Source organism: Anomalospiza imberbis, chromosome 1, assembly GCF_031753505.1.
Source record: "Anomalospiza imberbis isolate Cuckoo-Finch-1a 21T00152 chromosome 1, ASM3175350v1, whole genome shotgun sequence".
In the NCBI taxonomy this organism is placed as follows: domain Eukaryota; kingdom Metazoa; phylum Chordata; class Aves; order Passeriformes; family Viduidae; genus Anomalospiza; species Anomalospiza imberbis.
This window is the reverse complement of record NC_089681.1, coordinates 126,716,980-126,740,685: the sequence shown is the minus strand read 5'-3', so window position 1 is coordinate 126,740,685 and position 23,706 is coordinate 126,716,980. Positions and strand designations below refer to the sequence as shown.

The following is a 23,706-nucleotide window of genomic DNA, read 5'->3' as shown; positions in this document are numbered from 1 at the left end:
GTCAGGTAAATTAGTAATAATAATAATAATAATTACGCTTCTATGGTTTTAAAAATAAAAAATGGAGCTCAAATGTCTCTTTATGGAGAATGTTTATGGTAATAAGATTATTTAGGTGGTTTTGAGATGTTAGAACTTTGCAGAATTGCAAATAAAATAAAAAAATTCAAAAATTTTCATAATGGCAAAACTTGGTTCTGGTTAATGCCACACTGAGCTGCCTTCTGGGCAGGATACAGGTTGTTCAACATATTCACACATGGTTTGAAAAGAAGGTGGAAGTAAAGTGATGAAATTTGCTTGTATATTAAAGAAGTTATTAAAGATAAGGATTGATTACGAAGCGCATTAGAAAGACTAAGAGGTTAAGGATGTGATTCAGCTCCATATGACAGCTCCTAAACTTTGATGTCTGCATGGAAACAGGTTGGCTGAGCTCCTGTCAGTGGAAAGCTGTTCAGTGCAGGCAGTGTGACTTAGAGAGCTTCAACACAATACTGACAACACAGCAAAGCAGTATCATTAGAAGGAAAGTATTGTGCAGTCAGTGAAACTTCACATTGAGAGATTAGCCAGCAGCTTGAGAACAAGAAAATGCATATGAATAATAGAAATAAAGAATTAGAAGTTCCTTTAAGTAATTTCTTGGATAATGTTTCTGGACACCATGCTACCTTGCTTCAGACAAGTCAAATTGAATTAGTTGAAGGTGCAATGCCACAAAGCCTCTCCTGCTGGTGGCTTCCAGAACCAGTGGCACCCATACAGCACCCAGATGACACTGTCCCCACCTGCATCTGCCACCTGGCACTGCAAAGTGAGAGGATTCATCTGTACCCATAACCGGCATTACAGAGGTGTGGGATGCACTGACTCTGCCAGCTACATGAGTAGCTCCACAACTAAGACCCAAACTATCTGTAGGCTGAGCTTGATCTGGAGTTTGTATTTTGAGGAACTGAATCTACACTTTCAAACCTTAACATGGCCCAGTAACAAAGAATAAAAGTTCAGCAGTGGTGTTCTGTGTTATGTCACACCATTACCAATGTCACCAAGAAGTCGCCAGTTCAATTCAAAAAGTAGAAAGTATTAGAATGGAAAGGCCAAGGAAGTGCACTAAGAATAGATTTATTTATTTTATCCAAGGCTATTATAAATAACTGCCACTTTTCAGAGATATTGCATTATGTGTCATGAAAACTAATTTTAAAAAAGCAATTTAATAATCCTTCTGTGAGGACACAAAATATTGGAAAGACTGCTATGTGTCTGAACCAAAAAAGGCCTTGACCTTTACTAGCTGAATGGCTGTTTATTAATCTGAAAACAACCACTGATTATCTGTACTGATCATTAAAACATTTTTCACTCATCTCAAATAAGGTCCACAATGCCAAAGGCTAGCTTTGTCATTAGGTATGGACAAAAGAAAACCCTTAAACATACATATGATTCTTCTATACTCTTTAAGCATAATTGTCTAAGTGTATTAGCTAAACTTGTCTGGCATTATTCTTATTATTATAGATGTTTGAGCATAGAAAAATCTTGACTACAGACTTTAAACAGCAGGCTGGGGAGCTGAAAGCTGATAAGAGAGGGAAGTTTCTCATTCTTACTGAAAATCTGCAGCTAAAGCCTAACAACAGACCATAAATATTGTATCCATGTGGATGGATTCTAGAGAAAGATGTATGCATTTTACAGCCATGAAAATATGTGGGGACTGACAGGAGGACATACAAGACTCAACAAATATGGTTTTGTATGTAATAGAAGTATCTGGTTCTACTGTCTTGGATTCATCAGTGTGAAATGACAAATAAAAAAATTACTGTCATTTGCTGTGCTGAAGTTAGAGAGGGACATGATTTTTCCACCACATATATGAATAGTTTCTTTCAAACTTCATCCTAATTCTTTTTCCACTTCTGAAGTACTCTGCAGCAGCTTTCCCAATCAAACATTTTTTGAGAAGATGAAGAAATGAGAAGTATGAAAAAGCATTTGTCAGGAGGAGAAAAATCATAACGGATGGCAATATTCCAAACTTTTTATGATAAAGGTTTCCCATATCTAAATTTATTTCTCTGAATTTCCTAATTAAATTGTTGCCTAAGAAACAAAACATGAATGTTTATATAGCGCACCTTTTACAAAGCAGCTTTGTATGAATTAATTTGTCTTGTATAACTTAGATTGTTAGCCAGGAGATCAATGATTCTGTTGTAGAAAGTCTTTGTATCAAACTGATAAATGGAAGATCTTTCTGTACCGAACATTGATGTTAATAACTCTTCCATGGGCAAGAAAACCATATTCACATAAAGCAATTTCCCAAAGTTTTGCAAACCAAAAAACTTCCTAAATTAATCAAACACTTTATCCAACTGGTTTTGCTTGACAAGGTGTAGTCATTAAATTATCTATTTTAAATATCACAGAAGGCATTAATTGTCATAAAATCTCATACCTTGACCAATTTCAAAGTTGTCCTGAGTTTTTACAGCACATGAGCAATTAAAAATTATTATAAATAATCAGTCTGAAGGTTTTAACCTTCATCTAGAAATACTTAAAATCTTTAAACACAGGCATTGTTGGCAAAAACATTCTAGAAAGAAAGCTTCCCAAGTGATGGCAAAAGTCAAGACATATTCAGGTGATTGAAATTCTGACATAAGTGCTGTGGCTCTAGGGAGGTCCTTGGTTGCATCCTATTGTGGATGTTCTAGGAGAAATGTTCTTACAAAATGTTCTTGGAGACGCAGATAAGAAAGCGGGTGCATGTGCCAACAATACCAAGCGTTCATCACATGATGGTGCACCACCCATGTGGGGACATTATTGCTGTGCAAATAACACCACCAGTAAAAAAGCTTCTGACAAAAAAGGACGGTAGAATATAAAGATTCTACAGAATTTCTGCATCCTCTCTCCCTACATAAATAACATATTCATCAACACATACACAACTACATCTTACCTTGTTTCCTTGAATGCCTTTCAGGCCTTGCTGACCTGGATCTCTCCCCTGATACCCTACGAAAAAATCAAAGCAAAGAATGAGCTGCCTTTGAAGACATGTATAAATGTTAGGGTTTTATTTCCCCTGAATGGGGTACATTATAATATAGCACAATTCTAAGCTCTAAAGGACAAGAGTTTTCTGCATCATACCCTGTGAAGTGCTCAATACATTGAATATTATTAATATTTAAAAAACAGTGCCATCAGAAAAACATGGCTGTTTTTCACAGAATTAACAGGTTGTATGCACAGCACAAGAAACTTACAGAATATAATATTTCCTTTTTATTTGGTAGCTTTTAATTCCCTTACCTGAGGTCCCCGAGGTCCTGTAGGGCCCGCAGAGCCCTGCAAACCCTGAGGAAAAATTAGATTCAATTATCAGCTTTAAAGGAAATTTTAGTCTGCTTTCAAATGTCATGCACTTGACATGTACATGTAATCCCTCAAATCACTGTTCAAGCACTTTCTAGAGACTTTATCCTCTCACCAGAGTACTACTGCTCTCATACTGTGTTCAGTAATTGCCTGTAACATTCCACCCTCATTACTTGGTTAAAATGCTTTTCATATACAACAAGCATAGTGAATGTCTAATTAACATCTTAGTTATTTGATTAAGAAGTTTTTATCTGCTATAGGTTTTATAATTTAATTACTACAAGCATATTAGATATAGAATTCTTAATAAAACTGCTGCACTGTCTATACTAGAATAACTTCAGGTAACTTTGTTTCACTAACACAAACTGCTGATGAATTGCCCGGCAGAATCACACTAATAGTTCACAAAACCCATTAAAAATGCATCCAAAAAGTTTAAAATGCCATTTCAATACATTTAAAATGCTTTTTTATTCCACTAGCTGTGATTTCTCCACTTAATGAGTTCTTACCAGTCACCACCACTGCAGATTATTCAAAGATCTTTCTGCTTCACTGTTTTTTGTTTAGTCACCATAATGCATATTCTACAGAATTTCACTTCCACTTGAGTCAATACTTAGTTATAATTTATTTTTAAAGCAAAAATAGTTTTGAGCATATTTACTGTTTTTTAATTTCTTTTTTATTTAGTAATATTTCAATGGCCAGAGGCACAGATAGACTGCTGCATTTTTCAAGACATGTCACATTTTGAACTTCTAAAAGCCTTGACAAATTTAGCAGTGATACCTATGCAGACACTGCCCCCCCTTTAGACTCAGAGTCAGAAATTTTAAACAATTCTCTGCTCCCTGATATTTGCTCCCAGGCCAAGCATCAGCCACCAGAGAGAGAGAGATAATCCCACTGAGTTCCAGCCCATTTCCAGCCCGGCTACACAAGCAATGGATGATACAAAGAGCGATATGCTGACACAGTGATGGCTACTTTTGGTAGCATACAAACGTATAACTTGACTCAGTTCTGACTTCAAAACCAAACAGAAACTGTCTGAATTTCAAACCTGAACAGCACTTGAAAAAGCTCTGATATACAGCACTAAAACTACTGGATTCAGTCTGATTAATGAGATTGGGAAGTTGTAGTGGATAAATGCAACATTTTCAAATTGGATTCCCAATCATGCTTCAATATCCATCACCCCAGTTAAAGACCAATCTCAGAATTCTGAATTAGCTTCTCATACAATTGGCTATATGTGTTCTGTGTCTGATTTTGTCCAACCTAGAATGCTTTCTTTAAAAATAAAGTCATAACTTTGTTCTGTCTTCAGGATTTTTGATTGTGAAGATGGGAATTCTGGAGCTGACTGATCCCCATCAGAGGACAAAGGTTTTTTCATCACTGTCCTCAACAGAAATCAAGCAAGCACATTTTTGGCAGCCCTGGCATGTTTTCTATATCCAGATTTCTTGGCTGCTTTGATTATGTTCTTTGCCAGCTTCTGAACAGCTTCCTTTTACCTTAGTAGACGTTTCACATAATGTCATGCTATTTCTCACATGCCTGGATAAAGAAGGTATGATCTTTCTTTATTCCTCTGAGAGATGCAGCTCTCTCCTTTTCCATTGATATGACAGACTTCTGATTCACTGAAGTCTGAAATTTGCTGCCATTTTGAACCACAGCATCCCACAAGATATTCTCAGCCTTTAGATCAGTGGTTGGCATGACTTATACAAACCTGCTTGTATGAACTCAAGATACATGATTATCTCACTTAGCAGTCCATTATCCTTCCATCTTTCAGAATGTAAATAAAGCAGGTAAAAAGCTGTATTCACTTGCAACACTACTGCACTCCAGGTTAAAAAGAAAGGAGGACTGGATAGAAGTGTGAATTCATATCAGCACAGATGGGCTTGCAGACCTGAAAGTTGTTCATGTCAGGTAAGAACCCGCTTTTATTGCAATATAACTATAAACTCAAATTGAAATTAAATTTTAAAGGAAATAAACTGGGTGCTCTCTGCAAGATGCTCAGTCCTGTGTAAGCAAGGCTTGGCAGTGGTCAGGGCAGCTTTTGTTTTAGGTCAGAATCTGTATTTCTTATGTAAAATGGAAAAAAAAAAGAATGAGGTGAACAGTTGGTTCAGTTCTTTCAAATCACACATTTACTATGAGTGTATCTCTACCACCATGGAATTATAAGGTATTCCAAATTTACAATAGTCTTTTCAAGCTGTGTTTATGAATATGTTTCATGATTTTCTGCTATCTTCATCAACATGAAACAATTCAAGTAAAAATTATACTTACTATTTCTCCTTTTGGTCCTGGGGGTCCACATTCTCCTCTTTCACCCTTTATAAGAAATCAGAGGGTTCACAGCTAAACAAGATAACTTGATTACACAACATGCATTAAAGACTATGCAAGCAGTAGCACAAGAGGTTTAGTTGACTGAGGACCTGGAAGTGGCATCATTATATATGGTCTGTAGAAGACAAGATCAGCTCTTCTCAAGATATGTTGTTCCTGAAAATGCCTGCAAAACATCCAACTTATATCAGAGGATAATACCTTTAATATCTAATAAGTTTTGCTGCAGTTTTCCACCTCACTGCACTGTCTCCAGAGATCCTTTCCATGCTCTGATTTTATCACTGTGATGATTGAGATTTTCCTGAGTAACAATTGTGAGATTGCACATATGGAATGAAGAAAGAATGAAGTCTTTCGCTGATGATTTGACACATCTATAGACATATGAAAAGTAGACCTATGAGTCTACTGTTCCCATTTTCATGAAATCTTATCACAAAATTGACTGAAGCATTTTACTAAGGAATACAATGATTCATAGAGGCACGGCTTTTATTAACAATGTGGAGATACAAGTGTCAAACCAGGAAAAGTCAAAATGGAATTATCTCTGTTTCATTTTTTATTATGATGGTCCACTTTGCAATTCATCTCTAGAATCCTTCAAGTCACTGGAATGCATATGTTTTTTATCTTTTTGGAGAGACTATACTGAAAATTTTCTTGATTGAGCATTAGCCCCTTGCAAATTATAAATAGGTTAAAAGTAAACTTTCTTGTGGTTCCTTCAAAAGCTAATGGTTGTCACATTGTGTTTGTAGTAAGCATTTTCCCTTTCTTTTCACTTAACCTCTTATTCAACCCACAAGTTCCTTTTCCTTCCAAAAACTGTTTTTCTGGTCATTGACAATTTTCTTTTTTTATCTTTAGATTACAGTCTCTGATTTTGTGGGGTTGTTTTTGTTTTATTTCCAGCATGCCAGTCTGTAAGCATTTACATAAATTTTGAATTTACTTCTGGGGATTTTATCAGGAGCTTTCATGACAAAAATACAAGAACTTTTTTCCATTCTTTCACATACACTGTAAGCAAGTGAAAATTTATTTTCAGACTATTTCTATTCTACAAAAAACTTACCTTGTCTCCCTTGTAGCCAGGAGCTCCCTATTCAAAAATTGAAAAAAGGAAAAATATCATAAAGGAGAAAGCAAAGGCCTAACATACAGCTAATTTAAGTAGAAAAAGCCCCAATCCCCCCCCATAGTAAAGAACTATGTTTCAGAAGTTTAACTTTTCACAACAATAAAATATCTCTCTGAAATTGTTAAACATATAATTCTCTGCAAATCTAGATGTGTATTTTTTACTAATATATTAAATATGAGTAAATTAAATATGTAAATATGTCACTCAGTTTGCTGCCTCCTAATAGATACATGCTGTCATTTAAATGGGACTTTTAAACAGAGTTATTCTTATATAGGGAGTAGTGTTAATCTTTCTCCAGTGAATCAACAAGAAGACTGAGAATTATGAGGTGTTAGAAGCCACCAAAGGACTATGCACTGTTTTTATCATGTCTGTCTTTGGGATAAGTCTAATGCAAGTCATTTCCAATCACACAGCTTCAGAAGTTCCTTCTCCCAATAGCATCTCATCTCTATATTTAAGCACATGGTTAGACTGTTTCTGTCAGTATACATGCTTCTGTAAACCAGGCCTAAGTGTAGGTGCTTTAAATAATTGAATAAAGTAGACACATAAAAAATGAAAATAACATTTTTAGTTCAGAAAATGTGGAAATACAAAATATGAGTTAGAACTGTAGTAGTCACATGCCTCTTCCCCTTTGTCTCCATGATCTCCTTTTTGAGCATCACCCTATTGGAAACAAAGGAATACAACTGAAATATGTATTGCACTAAAACCAAGAACACTGTTAAACAAGCAAGACTGTTTTTTCCTATTTAGTAACATTCACACTTCCTCCTTCCACAATCAAAGATACACATTTCTTGATGATTAACACAGAAAACTGAACTATTGTCATTAGATGACTGAAATCTTAGTTATTAGAGTGAACCCCTCTGGTCAAGTGATCTGCGCACTGTTAGAAAGCTCTCAGGAACCTAAAGAGCCTTCGGCTATATTCAGAGACCACTGCTGTCAGAGAAAAACTGGAATGATTGGCAGTGTTATCTTGACAGCAGTTTAGTTTTAAATTTTTATCTCACACTTATAAAGCAGCTAATTATAAACTAGCAAACCTCAACATTTAGAACTTATTTTAACATACTTTTCCTTTGCTATATTCACATCTATGGTTTGAATAACTAGATAGAAATTTGCTTTATTTCTTTTAAATTCACATTACCTTGTTTCCTTTTGGCCCTGGGTCACCCTTCTCCCCTTTGCTGCCCTGAAACACAGCAGGAAAATATTATTATCATTGTGAGGATAAGATTCTCCAGCTTGTCTAAGACTATATTTTAGTCCAAAATCATCCTGGAATAAGGTTTGGTAGAAACCCCCACTGATTCAAGTATTGTACATGTGACAAAATATTCCTTTAGCTAAACCCACTCTGGTATTATAAGGTATCTACAAATACTTTTTAAACAATATTCAATGATAAATAAATTTTCTACATGGCATCTGAAAAAATATAATCAGGAAGGCATTACAGAAAACAAACACAGTTCTTCCTTCCCATTTCTCAATTAACCACCACTATCTCATCTTCTCTGCTTAGAAAAAAAATTGTACAGAACAGTTCAGGGTCAATATTCAGCAACTCTAAGGAAAAAGTTACTCCACCATTTTTTGTTACTCTTTGGAGGATCATGGTGGTTGGGACTAGAAAGTTCGGTGTATACACATCTGCATCAAATAATTTTGGATAAAACAACTTAAAAATTATTGGATCGAAAATTTTAAATTGCAAACAGAGGTTCTGGTGCACATTATCCAGATGCACATTATCCACAAGGATTGAATGATAGGCCCTGGTATCATAACCTGCTAATGGTATGGTTGACCCATTAGAGAATAGGGAGAAAGACAAAAACCTCTGAATGTACCTTGCTTGTCTCTGGGGGAACTACTAAAGACAGCAACATGGTCAGAGAGGTCACCCACTGTCTGAACTCACACTTTTCTGTTCCTTACTAGAGCCAAGAAATATGTGCCGAAGTGTCACAAGAGAAAAGTGAGTGTTGGAGGCAGAGTGTTAGACCTTTCCTCATATATCCATTACCCTCAGACTTTTGAACCTTTACCCCTTACAAAAATAGAAGTTGGTGGTGGATGAAAACCTTTGCCTAATGGACCTTTCTTTCCCCACTGCAAGATTCAAGAATAACTTTTTTTATTTGGGCTCTGAAATCACCTATTTATCCACAGTATTTTATTACCCAATAATAGAAATATATTTTCAAGATAGTATCTGACTATGGATAGATCTTTTTTTCTGACCTCTTTTAACAGTGGCCTTTCACTACCAACATGATATGCTAAAAATTAATCTTTCTGCAGTACATGCACAGCTAATGTCTTGTACACCTAGTAACCAATTAAAGTACTGTGCAGTTTTGATCTTGATTAAAATTCAGATTCTTGAGCCTACCCAAATAAATGCATACTTACCCAATCACCTTTTTCTCCTTTTACTCCCTTTTCACACTCACAGGTCTTCTGCACACACTACAAGGTTAATGGAAAGATAAAGGGGAATGTTTTTCAAATACATTGTTTCAAAATTTTAAAGCAAAAAAAATTTGGTTTTGCCTAGTAACAGATGAAATAACATAATAGTGGAATAATAGGAAATAAATGATATTCAAATATATTTATTTCTCACATAATCAACATTAAACTTCCATATAGAGCAACCAAAACCCATCGCTTGATTTATTTATAACAAAAATAAATCCCTTGCTGTAGTGACTGTAGTTACTGTAATAATTACAAATGCTTAAGATAGCATATACATAGTAAACAGTACTGTGAAACCTTACATAAATTTTCAACCATTTTAACATTGTTATTGTATTCTAATAAGATCACAAATGAATTTGCATATCTTGCATTTGGCCTATTCCATTCTTGTAGGAAGAGTTCTTTATGTCTTACTGTTGATACTACTCACTAATGAGCTAACATCGTAGATTTCTCAGGAGAAAGGACAGAAGAAATGCAGGAAACTTAAAATAAAAGTAATTATGTTCAGAAAAATTAACCAGAGATGGAAGGTTGATTAATCCTCAAGTATTGTTGTGTTATAGAAAAAGCAGACTTTGGGAAGTCTAGTGTCAATAAGAGTAATCAAACACAAAGCTCAAAAACCCTACCTGCTTCTGTAGCAAGGCTTCCTGAAAATAAAATAGAATAAAAATATTACATTCATATAGATATGATTTAATTTAACAGAGTACTAATTTTTCCTCTCTAATTTATAGACTCTCCAAGGTGAATGGTAGAGATGGTGAATACCTTCATCCTTCATTCCTTCCTCAAAGGGGCAAGAACCTGTCTGTGGAACTACTCATACAAAAGAGTTCTTGGTAGGAAGAGAGGGTTATTCCATGTGACATGCAGTGATCAGACAAGACATGAGAATTGATGGGATAGCTAAACAGACAGTATTAAGGCACAGTGCTAACAAAAGGGACTGTGAAAAGACTTCCTAAACAGAGACTTTCTTTTGGAAGCCCCTACAAACAAAATATGCAGGGGAAGGACTCAATGATTATGCATGAGATCAAACTACCTTCTAAAGTATTTTCATATGCTCAGAAACACACTCTGTGTGCTGGGATATGTGATCAGAACAGCTGAGCTACTATTATCCAAGCACACAACTCCTTGGAGAGTGGCTGGCGGAAGGAAGCTTCATCAGCTGCCCTGACCCCTGCTGTAGCAGAGAAGGCACCACAAAACTCTCTGCACTGTCTTCAGGGCTTACCTAATCAAAATTAAATTAAATCTGCCAAGGATAGACACATGACAAGATTAATATCGGCATAACTTACCAGTTCCAATGCTACATCAACTACCAGATTCTGATCATCCAGGCATAGGACATGATTAGAGGATGAATCACCAGATACCATGTGCAGTTTTTCTTCTTGGACTGCTTTCTTAGAAAGGCCAATGGTAACAAAATGTATCCCAAGACTTTTAGCTGTTGTGGCAATACCCTGGACATTAGGGCTGTTTGGATGATCCACACCATCAGTCATCAAAAAAGCCACTTTCACACTTCTCTTACGACTTTCAGTTTTAAACACATGAGTGGCATTTGAAATTGCATAATAGGAGTAAGTGCCTTGGCCAATAAAGCCCAGAGAACTGATTTTCTCCTTAAAATTCTGGACATTTTTCCAGGCTGTAAAGGGATGATCAATGCTGACTGTGCTACTGAACTGCATACTTGCTAGTTTGACACTATACATGTGGGACTTAACTGGCTTCATCTGGAAAATTCTGTCAGTTATGTTTTGAACAAAATTCTTCTGTACATCAAACAACTGATTTTTGGCACTTTCTGAACTGTCTATGATAAAGACTATATCAATGAGACACACATCACCTGTAAGGGAACAAGAAAGTTAGATCTATGAATGATGGGAACACCTGCGCAATAGATTTCTGATAATTCTCTGCAAAAAATAATTTTCCCAAAGATTCCTCTGTCTTCACAGTAAAAAATCTAAGGATAAATTCCACTGTAAATTCCATCCAAGAAATTCTAATGAAAACTGTCAAGTTAGGGTCTTGATGGGATTGTTTCAGTATTTTAGTTGATTTTGTATAGAAAATCTACCACATTAAGTTTCAAACAAAAAAAAAAATCAGGTTTCTTATAATTTCTCTTAAGAGATATGCATGAAAATCATTGATAAAACTGGAATCCATGTCCAAGTAGTCAAAAAATATTTTCCAGCCCTCATAATCAAAATAAATCACATTTTACAAATTCACATGAAAGTTATCAATTACTAAATAATTATGCTTAAATGCATGGATACATGTGACACAGTCAATCACAAATTTTAAGAAAATTATTTTACCTCCATCTTTTAGCATAGGAGAGTAAATATTCTTTCCTTTTCTTCTGTTTTGCCCATGTACTGTCTGGTTTGTTGTCACAGCCAGAAGTATAAAGCAAAAGAAAAAACATTTTTTCCTCATAGTGACTTTCATCCCAAATAGACAACTTTTTCTCCCTGTTAAAAGTAAAAAGCCACCTGTGAACACCTCATTAACAGAAGCAAATAATTAAATACAGATTCTTTAAATACATATTTGTGTGAACTATAGTTCTAGAGAAAATCTATAAAAAACACTTATAAAAAGTCTTTGTGTAGGTAGTTTAACCACAGTAACCAGCACTATCTAAACTGTTACTCACATGGATAGTAGAACCTGTTTATTACAGATGAAATATGGGTAGAGCACTGCCTTTTCTTTCTTAACAAAAAACATGGAGCATGAGTATGAACAACTTCTTTTTCTAAGAAACAGTGGCTTAATAATGAAATTCAGTACATGAATATATTATTAATATTACATGGATGTTAGAGAATATGTGCAGTATTTTTCATAAGGATTCTATTCTACTATAATGACAATATACTGATAAAATCAAAATTAGAATATTTAAATGAGTGATTCAACATATTTTTAGAGAATACTGAACTAAATTAAATACTGAATTAAAACTGATTTACATATAAAAGACTGTGATTTACAAAAATTAATTTTAAATATCATTAATGATGAAGACAATATGTTAAATGTAAAAATCCTTCCCAAATCTTCTTTTCAAGTCCATCAAGCAGTTACATATACAGAAACCATAAGTACAGTCCTCTAAAACTAGAGAGGAAATAACAAAGTCTCTTACCTTTGAAGGCATCCAGAAAGCAAATTGTGGATTAAAAAAGTTTTCAGTGTAGAAAATATGTCCTGTAGGTCATACTGGAAAATACGATTTGTTAACCAAAATAAAGCAATCTACAAATAAATAGCCTATCCACTTGTAAATTATCTTTTATTGCTGCTGTTTAGTTGCCCAAAGTTTAAATGAAGATAGTTGGGCACTTGGCCAGTGCTGAGCCAGAGACTGTCTTTTCATTAAAGGGACAATGTCAATCTGGGAGCACAAGTGTTTTCCCACTTTGAGTAATTGTACTTTTACATTTAAAAAACCCACTTTTAGACAACCTACATCTTTATCCTTCACTCTGCCAGTCACATGTCTTCGGCTTGTCTGTGTTAATGTTGCAGTACTGGCTAGATCAGAAATGTGAGAGCAGTACATCACTTGCAGGCTACAATTGAAGTCTGACGTGATGGTTTGAGAGTCTGCCAGGACCGCAGGATTCAAAGGTGGTAACCGAAGCAGCAATTACAAAAATAAAAGACAACTTTAAAAAAAGAGAAAAAAATTCTTCTTGAGCTGGTTTCCTCAGAAATTCTTCCTGCTTTTTAAATCCTCTGAGGCATCGGACATGATATCTAAAAGGTGGTCATGCAAGCAGCTTTCAGAATGTTGTATGGAAATTATATTTATTCTATCTATTGGCAGGGTTCAGAGTAAAATTGTGTTATCACAGGGTTGAGTAAAAAAAATGGGGCGAGAGAAAGCATGCCAATGATAAGTCTCAAGGAATCATAACATGCCTTGAGAGAGTTAAGTGCAAATGCCCAGCAGAAGGTAGCAGACATCCTCTAGACAGGCACTGCCTACCAGGCAAGACATCCCTCAGCACCCTGGTCACAGGGCAGATTCACAGAATATCCTGAGATGTAAGGGACCCACAAGAATGTAGTCCAACTCCTAGCCCTGCACAGGCTAACATCAAAAATCACACCATGTGCCAAAGGAGTTGTCCAAATGTGTCTTGAGCTCTTACAGGCTTGGGGTGTGACCACTTTCCTGGGGAGCCTGTTCCAGTGCCTGTTCCTGGCTGCCAGGGCACACTGTCAACTCATGTTCACCTTGCCATCAACCAGGACCTCTAGAGCCCTTTCCAGCCTCCTATTCCCTGTCTGTTCTTACATGCAAAATTATCCTGTCCCAGGTGCTGAATCTGGGACTTCATGTTAAACTTTATACAAATGGTGATTGCTGAGCCCTCTAATTTGTCAAGGTCTCTCTGCAGGGTCTCTCTGATGGAGTCAACAGCTCCTCCCAGTTTAGTATCATCTGCAAATTTACTTAGTATACCTTATAGACCTGTATCCCAATCATTTATAAAAATGTTGAAGAGCACAGGGCCAAAGACGGAGCCTGCAGAACCCCACTAGTGGCAGGTCACCAGTTTGAAATCACCCCATTCACTATAACCTGTGCCTGACTCCTGAGTCAGTTGCTCACCCATCACAGGATGTGTTTATTCAGCTGTGTGATTGGTATTTTGTCCAAAAGCATCTTGTGAGAAACAGTATAAAAAACTTCACTGAAATCTAAAAATACTGTATCAACTGGCTTCCTTTAATCAACTAGGTGGGTTACCTTGTCATAAAAGGAAATTAACTTCGACAAGCAGGATATTTCCCTCATGAAGGCATGCTGACTGTGATTGATGATGACTGTATTGTCCTTCAGGAGTTTTTCACTACTTCCCAGAATAATCTTATCCATAATTTTACCAGGTACTGATGTGAGACTGATAGACCTGTAGTTACCAGAGTCATCGTCTAGATCTTCTTGAAAATTTGGCCAACATTTGCCAGATTCCAGACAACTGAAACCACTACAGATTCCCAAGACCATTGAAAAATCATTGAGTGAGGTCTCACAAGGACATCATCTCTTTAAGTACCCTGGAATGAATCCCACCAGTCCCTATACACTTAGCAGAATCCAGCTGCAGCAGTAAATACCACATTAGTTCAGGGTTGGCTGGGATATATTGACTAGGAGTCAGTAAGTACATTGAGCTTTTATGTAAGCAGAGAACATTTCCTGATGATTTAAAAAAAATATGGGTGAAAGGGAAAAAATAGAGAGGAAAAGAATAAGGCACAACTGACCAATGAACATAAAGAAAGTATCTGTCTTCATTAAGGTCAGTAAACATCCTTCATGTAGCCTGGTGCATGGTCTCTCTATTGATAGACTAAACACTTCCTTAAGCACTCACTTTCTGCTTCTCCAAGGCTATATCCCTTTATAGAGACATTAAGCTAGAAATACACCTTTGCCAACATCATTATCTATTCGTGTGTGCTGTGAGCCATGAGTATACCATATGTAACTTTAACTAAATTAAAGGGTGAGACAAATATGAAGGAACTCAAAGAGATCTTAGCAAATATGGAGATAACACTAATCTGTTTGTGTTCCTGATTTTGGCTGGGGCAGAGTTGATTTTCTCCACAGTAGCTGGTGTGGGGCTGTTTTGGATTCATGCTGGAAACATTGCTGAAAATTCAGGGGTATTTCAGCTGTTGCTGAGTAGTACTTACACAGGGTCAAGGCCTTCTCTCCTCATCTCACCTCAGCAGGGAGTGGGCTGTGGATGCACTAGGAGTTGGCAGTGGACACAGCCAGGACAGCTGACCCCAGCTGACCCAAGGGATATCCCAGACCATATGCTATCACAATCAGGATGTAAAGCTGGAGGAAGGTTGTCTGGGGGGCCAAGGCTCAGTGACTGGCTGGGCATGTGCCAGCTGGTGGTGAGCAATTGTTTTCATTTGCAGCACTTTTGTGGTTTTGTTTCTCTTTGCTATTTTCCTTTTCATTACAATATTATTATTGTTATTGGTTTAAAAAAATTAATAGGTTATTTAGTTGGAAAAAAATTAATAAACTGTTCTTCTCTCAACCCATGTGTTTTCTTATTTTTACCCTTCCAGTTGCATTCCTCCCATCCTGATGAGGGTGGAGAGTAAGCAAGAGGCTGTGCAGGGCTTTGTTGCTGGCTAGGGTTAAGCTATGACAGGCTGCATATGTGAGCTGTATCTTCGCCTATGACTTTACATAGTACCATTCTACACAGATTTGTCAGTCTGTTCATGCTCTTTTAACATGGAATGTACTGAAGGAACATGCTGCTAACAGAAAAAAATCCTACCTGCACCACTGCTCACCCTCTTCACCCAGTTCAAGTGAGGAAGGGTTTGCTGGCCTAGCAGCTGCAGCCTCATCCTAAAGGCTTCCTTCCTAGAAACCTCTACTTTGTCTCCTGCCAAGTATGTGTCATCTTTATTGAGGCTAATTGTCATCATTAAGTAAATGTTGCCTTCATTACACACATGGAAAACAAAGAATTTTCAATATTTTACACTAAATAGCTGCTAGTGCTACAAATGATAATTATTGTTAGCACCCAGCATCTGTTGTATTAGAGACACTGGTGATGATCAAACATTTCATTAGCAACAAATTAGTCACACAGATCACTCATACTGTTTACATACTTGTTCTCACCCTTATGCATGCTTAGATCAAGACTGCAAACAGCCTATCACATCAACAGCTACAGAAAAAAAATGCTTTTTCCAGCAGTTGGCAAGTTTTATCTGCCAACCAGGTGTTAAAACAGATTTGAATGAATGGATTTCCAGATGTGTTCAAAGATTTCTCACTTTTTGGAGGAACCTGCAAACATGACTTTCATCTGGCAGAGATCAGAAGATGTTAACACTTATGATTTTTAGACATAATTTGACTAGTCAAATATACATGTACTCTGGTAGTTCTGATGCACATGCTATATTTGGACAGTAATGGGGTCAAGTTTGGTTGCATTTCTCTGTCTAGAACATCTGTAAATCTGTTACATGTTGGTCTGTAACTGTTCTCTGGGAACAGCCTAAGCTCTTCTTCACTTCTTACTGTGTTTTGGAAGTACAGTAAGAATCTTGACAGTTCCACAACAGGATTGTTGATTTACAACTCAGAGCTTTTTTTCACTAGTGTTTTTGTATATATTTTCATGGCTTTGTATTCACTTAGAATTAAAATTTGATGGAAATAATGCCTCCAGATTTACAGCACTTCCTGCAAAGCTTTTCAGTACAGCAGTGTTCCAATGGCTGCCCTGAACCACATGCTGTGAACCAGATCCTCAGCATATTCAGCTGCCAGGACTACTGAATCTGTCTAAATGCACTCATTACATGACCATACTAAATTCTAGTCTGCAATACAAAATTTTATCTGTGCAACTCATTTTATGTTGCTAGTGAATTTCAAGTTAAAAAGCCTTCAGTACCTGCATACATGCTAAGTCATCTCTTCTACTGGAAAAAATAATGTATAGCTTTTGTTCCTGGTACATACCTGCACTCCTTGAATACTTCCTGCTATTCTCATTACTGAAACATAAATGATGGTAAAGAAGAAATAAAAAGAGAGTTGACAAAGATAAGAGAGCACTTTTGTATGAAGACAGACAAAATCAATTATGATTCTGTTGCTTAAAAAGCCACTACTGAATGCCAATATGATACAATCTATACAAGTATGAACGAAGGTGAGTATTCTAGAGTATATGAATATAAAATGTCAGAGGACTTATACTATGGGTCAGTTTGTTTGATGATATCAATCAAAACTCACTGCCTTCAATTTGTATTTTTTGCCCTGGTGTGTTCTGCACTCAATAAGAATGACAACAATTACTACAAGGATTGTTCACTGGCTAGGAGATAACACTAATAGGTGCAATTTGAAATAAATATTTTAAACGGTTTTTAAAAATCACTGCTCCTATATATTGACTCAGTGCCGTTGTTATTCATACACTGCGCAAGCAAAGTTGTGATTACTTGCCTTCTTAAACCAGATTGCAATAAGTGTGTCAAATGGATCACTTAGTTACTGAATATTTAAGCTATGAAGATATTTATGCTATATAAATCCTGCCCTCTGGTGCATCTACATGATAATGCATAAAGATAGTAATGATAGTAATGATAGTACTTCATTCTGGGTGCCTCATTCAGCATTTAATCATTTATACATACCTAGTGAAGGAGGCTACTGTCTGGGCAAAACATTTGTACCCTTGTAATAGAAGGTGAAAGCTAAAGACCAGGATATTAAAAGACTAAGAAACAATATTTTGAGGAGGGAGGATATGTCCTGAAGAACTGGTTTTCCTCCTTAGTTCCTACCTGATCCCGAGATTCTAAATACCCATTTCACACATTCCTCTCTTTTAGATATCTAGATTAAGAGCACCAGTACATCACATGGATCTTCTGAGTACTGCAAAGTTAATGAAAGCTAAAAGTGAATGTATTGGGAAAGTAGTATGAACTGCTCAAGTAAGTATGGTTCTAGGTTGTCAGAGAAGTGAAATTACCATCTTTTTGTGTCACTTATGTAGCATTGGCCTGAGAAGTGTTTTGCACTAATAATAAGGTAAATTATTACTTATATTTGTAAAAAAAACCACAGCATGGATCAAAATGGTAATTGTTTACAACAGATTCACTTTATTTCCTGGCAGTCTCATTTCTGAAATTCCACAGTTTCCATTTGGACCAGGCTCACTTTGTTTTCCTTAAAAAAAAGACAAACGCATACTCCCCAGTGCCCAAAAAATAAGAAAAAAAACCAAACCAAAACAAAACAAAAACCACAAAAACCCCAACACCAAAAAACATCCAAAATTCCAATTTAGAATTATTTGCTTAAATGTTTTACTTCATTTACAGCTTAAAGCAAAGATGGCCAAATGTATAGCCATTGCAGCATCCATTGTGTAGCCATTTTGTGGCTACAAAAAATTGTCAGTTTGAATAAGGGGTTTGGTCAGGCTCAGCAACATGGAATATTGTTAAAAACCAGTATATTTCATTTTCAAATTCTTTAAACAACCCTTTGTAAATCCTCTATGTCTTTGTTTATCATAAGATATGATAGAGCTCAAGTGGAATTCTCTCTCTAACAGCCTACAGTGATCGAAACTGAAGAGTTACCTTTTATTTTATGACTTTTCCTAGAAGAATAAGAGCTCTAATATATAAAAAGCCTTCTCCTCTTACATATGTCCTCCACTCTAACCTTCTAAAATCAGGATTTTTTTTCACGGGATACCTTTGGTCTTTGAACACTCAAACTTTGTGATCCCTTTGGTCTAGGTATTCTTGCAGGAGCCTGGATACCCTAAAAAGATTAGATAGGACATTAATTTCTAAACTTCCACAGATCAGTTTTTCAATTAATAAAATGCAGTAATCTTCAAAAGAAAACAAATGTACCTGTGAAATTCTTGCTGTATTTATTTCAATTCCCCTTGCTCACATTTCTATGCATCCCACTGAATAACAAGTACAGCAACCACCAGTAACATTAATGGAGTAAGTGAAGCCGAGAGTTTTTTCACTCTTACCCAAGCCTGTGCAGTTAACAAAGGCCATTCTGCCATCAAAAGAAGAGTCACCTTCCTTTCTTAAAAGGCTTTCTGTTTTGAATGCCTCAATTAATGAATGACAAAGGTGTAGGATACGGTGGGCCAACTGGACGTACTGGATCCTCTGAACCTTTTTCACACTGAAAATATATGGCATTTGAATATAGTAACTTGCATTATGTTTTTGACATGAAATTGTATAAAATCAAGTGATAATTCCAACATATACAAAGAAAAAAGTATGATCTGTGCAAACAAAAGAATTTTCTGTAGAATACTACAGCCTGGAGGAAACAGTCTTGCAAATTGTGCCTATGAATTCGGCATCACACTGATGAATCTGTGAATCTAATTTGGAATCTTTATAAAAAGAGACATACATTTCACATAGACTGCGGGGTCTGAACTCCAACTTCAAACTCCCAATGTAATGAATACTTTCTTCTCTTACCAAAAATCAGATAAAGCAATACTACCAGGTATGCATCATGGCATGGAGAAGTACAGCACTATATCTGAAACAATCTGCTAGGCTCCATCAAGATTCTGCAAGTTTAAGTAATCATAACCCAAACCAGTAGTAATGTTAAAAATAGCAATGATGGAATATATACTTTTTCTGTAAAGGGAAGAGCAGCAGTAGACTTAGATAACTAAAGTAATAATTGACATGTCTTTAAATCCAGTGTTAACACTGCATTGCAATATACAAAGCTCCAGCAGTATTTACATGTTTCTGTATTCCTGAAATGATTTAGCTATTTTGGCCAGACATGACACAAATACAAAGCATCTCAAAGATTAACATAAACTAAGCAAAAAGCCAGCCTTCCAGGAATCAAATATGAAAAAGCATAACAAAGTTGTAGGAAAAAAATAGCTTCCAGTTCTTATAAAAAAAAATATTAACTAACCTTGGTATACCTTGATCTCTTATGAATTTTAATGTATTTTTAAAGAAGATAATAAGTTCAAAATGGAGCTTTCACTATACAAAGTCTCCAAATTATTAAACATTTTTAAAGAACTCAGAGATTTGTACATAGAGCAAACTTGGAATACTCTGCAGTCAGAGCAAAGAAAAAAAATGTATACATCATCCATGAAGAGAAATTACTGAAAATAGTTTGACATACAATGGCATGAAAGTAATTGTTACATATAAATTCACACTAGAAATAAGCAGATCTTACAAGGAATATAACAGGGACTGATCACAAGTCCAGGCAACGTCTGAGAGGCCAAAAAATGTAGTCTTGAAATGAGACTTGATGAAAGTCAAGCTGAATTAGATCCTTAATGATTTGGGGGTTTAAATGTGTAAGTTTATTTAACTATATCAATTACAAGAAACAATGCAATAGAAAAATCACTTTTTATGCAATGGTGATGAAGAGATTAATAATCACCTAGGTACAACATCAAAACTAAACGAATCTTCTGTATTATTTACAAATAAAGATGCTGCTATTGAACAAAGATGCAAATGTGGAGACAGCTAGATGCAAACTAAAAGGGTAAATCGGGGCAAGGAAAACAGAAGCAAAGATCCAAGAGTTTAAACAGTTCAGAAATATTAGAAGAATTCACAACCTCACTAATGAAATGCTGGTGCAGTATTTATTTTGAGATCAACATAGGAAACATAATTTCTGCACGTGGTAGAATGACCAAATATAAATCATCGATGTCCCAGCAGTCCATGTAACAGTTCTAGTAACTGTGACACAGTGGTCCCTCGGGTGGTAACATTCTTTTGCATTCTGAAACACCAAATAACTCTTATGTTTCTATTAACTTACTCTGTACCTGTCATTGTAGTAACAGCATCTATTGCTTCAAAATACCACCTCTCATTTTTAATCTCTCTGAATCTCTCTTGTGCCAAAGACACAGGCAACAGCTCTTCTGCAGCTTGTGCATTTGGTAGTAGTTTATTTGGACCATCATTAGGACTCAAGAAATGAGCAAGATGTCAGATAGTTCAGCTGCTGATTCCCTAGTCCCTGAAAAACTTAGCCTTAGAATCAAAGTTAGATTATGTGATTATTGCAAGTATTACCTACATTTATAAACTGAACTCCCATACTTTCACATGGAAAAATGTTAGGAATACACAAACTGAATTTCATCTCTGTTATAAAAAGAACCACCAGTGATTCTTGGAAATCTTGGTGATTAGTGGAAACAGAGGTGAAAAAGTCACTATGTTCCACTTCAACAGCAGCAGAGGAAATAGAATGATGAAACATATAAGCATGAAAATCCAGCCTTGCCAATTTTGCCTTTGATATATGATAGACTACTTAATCTGAATTACTTATGTATTTTTCCACATGCTTTGGTCTATTTTATTTATCAAAACAACTGCTGAGCTCTTAAAGGTTTCTGTTATTAAGGAAAAAAACAGCTGGTTTTATGAAGAAAAGTGCTTTTTAAATTGAAGGAATAGTAAAACGAAATCTAAAACAACTAGTTGTTGCAGCACTAAATGACATTTGTGGCTTAAATGAATGAACCCTATGAAAATCTAACACATAAAATGTAGTTTGTTATAAATTCTCCACTATGCTTAGAGACAAGAAAAAAGACAACAGACATTAACACAAATGATGTTCAAAGCCACTCCATACACATTTCTAAACTAAAGGCACTGAATACATGTGGATTATTGAAAAAATGAATGAAAAATGATTTATCACACATTTTCTTAAAAATGTTCTGCTAAGTTATAAAAACATTGGAGAGGTCATTAAAAATTCTATGCTGTAATTCAAAACAGAAAGTAGGAATATGTTTAATAGGGAAGCCAAAGTATATGCATTTCCTTTGTTTTACAAAAAAGGAAGTAAGAAAAGCAGCTTAAGTAAGGAGCTAATGTCCTGACTCTAACAGTGCTGAAGAAAACCTTAAATGTGATGTTTAAATATTTCCAGGCCGAATACCACTGTTTCTATATGAAGGAAGTTATTCTGAGAGAATCTGAAATAGTTGAATTAGTACTTCAGTTTATAACTTTTATTACAGCCAATTTTAAAGAGCATTGAAAACAAAAGGAAAAAGGTAACAGTTCACATCTCCATGGCTTGCAGAAAAAACAGGTTGCAAAATCCTAATCACAGAGGAGTGAGGAAATAAGTGGGTTTTTTTTTCAGGTAATTTATATGTAAGAAAACTTTATCATTGTGTCATCAAATAATGGGAAAAGTTGCCCAGAGATGGTACGTAGTCCCCAGCCCCTGTGCATTGGCTGTTTGTAGGTCCCCAGAAAGAGAGGGAAGAGTTTGAGTGGATATGAGGGAGGAAATCTTTGCTGTGAGGGTGGTGAGGCAGTGGCACAGGCTGCCCAGAGAAGCTGGGATGTCCCATCCCAGGAAGTGTTCAAGGCCAGGCTGGACGGGGCTGCGAGCAATGTGGTGCACAGGGAGGTGCCCTTGGCAGGGGCATTGGAACTGATCCCTTAGAACGTCAGCTTTTATGCATTCGATATATTTGTAATCCTGCAGTTCTTTAGTGTGTAACTCTAAACTCCACATAGAGTGTGAGCTATAAGAAACGTAAACAAAAGTGAGGTGGAGGGGAGCAAACTTAGGTAATGACTTCACTGCCTGCAGCTGTAATTGGAAGATTAACCCCCAATATGCAAAGGGATCAAACTTATCAAAGTATGAAAACCGGTGACCCGTGGTCCATCTTTGGGTGTAGCTCCTGAGGGAGCTTCGTCTGCCCTAAATGCACCTGGAAGCCCTTGAACAAATATAACTGCTTTTTATTCTCTTAATTTTGTCTGGCCTCTGTCTTAAGGTAGTCCCAAAAGGGAGGAGACTCAGATGCTCCTTGTGGTCACAGAATGCTTCAGGCTGGAGGCGGCCGCAGTGGGGGCTCTGGTCCAATGCCTCTGCTCCAGCAGGGCCACCCTGGAGCCCATTGCCAAAAGTGCGTCCCGAGGGCTCCCGGGTCTCTCCAGCCCGGAGTCCCCCCGCTCCCGGCCGGGTTCGGCCCGGCCAGCTCCGCCCGGGGCCGCTGAGGGAGGAGCGCGGCCCGGCACCGGAAGCGCGCGCGGCCCTGCCCGGCGGACGCGCCCCGCGCGGGCGGCGCTTCCGCTTCCCCGGCGCGCCGGAAGCCCTCGTGCGCTTCCCGTTCCCCTGCGCGGGCGGCGGGGCCGCTGGCGGCGGCCGGGCTGGAGCCTCCTGCGGGCTGGGTGAGCGGCTGCCGCGCCCGGGAGCGCACGGACGGACGGAGGGAGGGTGGATGGGTGGCGGTCTCCCGGCTCCGGTCCGCTCTTGCGGCCGCCTCCGCGCTCCGCATCTCCTGCCGGGAACGGGCTGCGGCCGGGGGGGAGTCACCTGCAGGCACACAGAGGCGGCCCGAGTGTAGTAAATAATGCTGGTTTTTCATACTTCCCGATCTTGCCTGTCTTTTTCCACAATAATAGCAGACGTGTGCGGGATCTGTGCGCTCTGTTTGCATGTAGGCGCGTGTAGTGAGTCGGGCACGCAGCTACCGAACGTGTACAGGGAGTTTTGACAGTAATGTGCCTGTTGGAATGTTGCTGGACCAGGTACGAACGGAGACAGGGTA

At 37.2% G+C, this 23,706-nt stretch overlaps 1 protein-coding gene across 1 annotated transcript in view; it reads right to left on the bottom strand.

Annotated features, from left to right (window-relative positions):
- Positions 1–12,977, bottom strand: part of COL28A1 (collagen type XXVIII alpha 1 chain) — a 60,116-nt gene extending 47,139 nt beyond the window's left edge. The window contains 11 exon segments of the mRNA XM_068210433.1: positions 2,990–3,037; positions 3,346–3,390; positions 5,740–5,784; positions 6,884–6,906; positions 7,582–7,627; positions 8,121–8,165; positions 9,392–9,448; positions 10,096–10,116; positions 10,777–11,336; positions 11,818–11,973; positions 12,654–12,977. Of these exon segments, the coding sequence (XP_068066534.1) occupies positions 2,990–3,037; positions 3,346–3,390; positions 5,740–5,784; positions 6,884–6,906; positions 7,582–7,627; positions 8,121–8,165; positions 9,392–9,448; positions 10,096–10,116; positions 10,777–11,336; positions 11,818–11,950 (1,023 nt within the window). The 5' untranslated portion in view covers positions 11,951–11,973; positions 12,654–12,977.
- Positions 12,978–23,706: the final 10,729 nt, after the last annotated feature.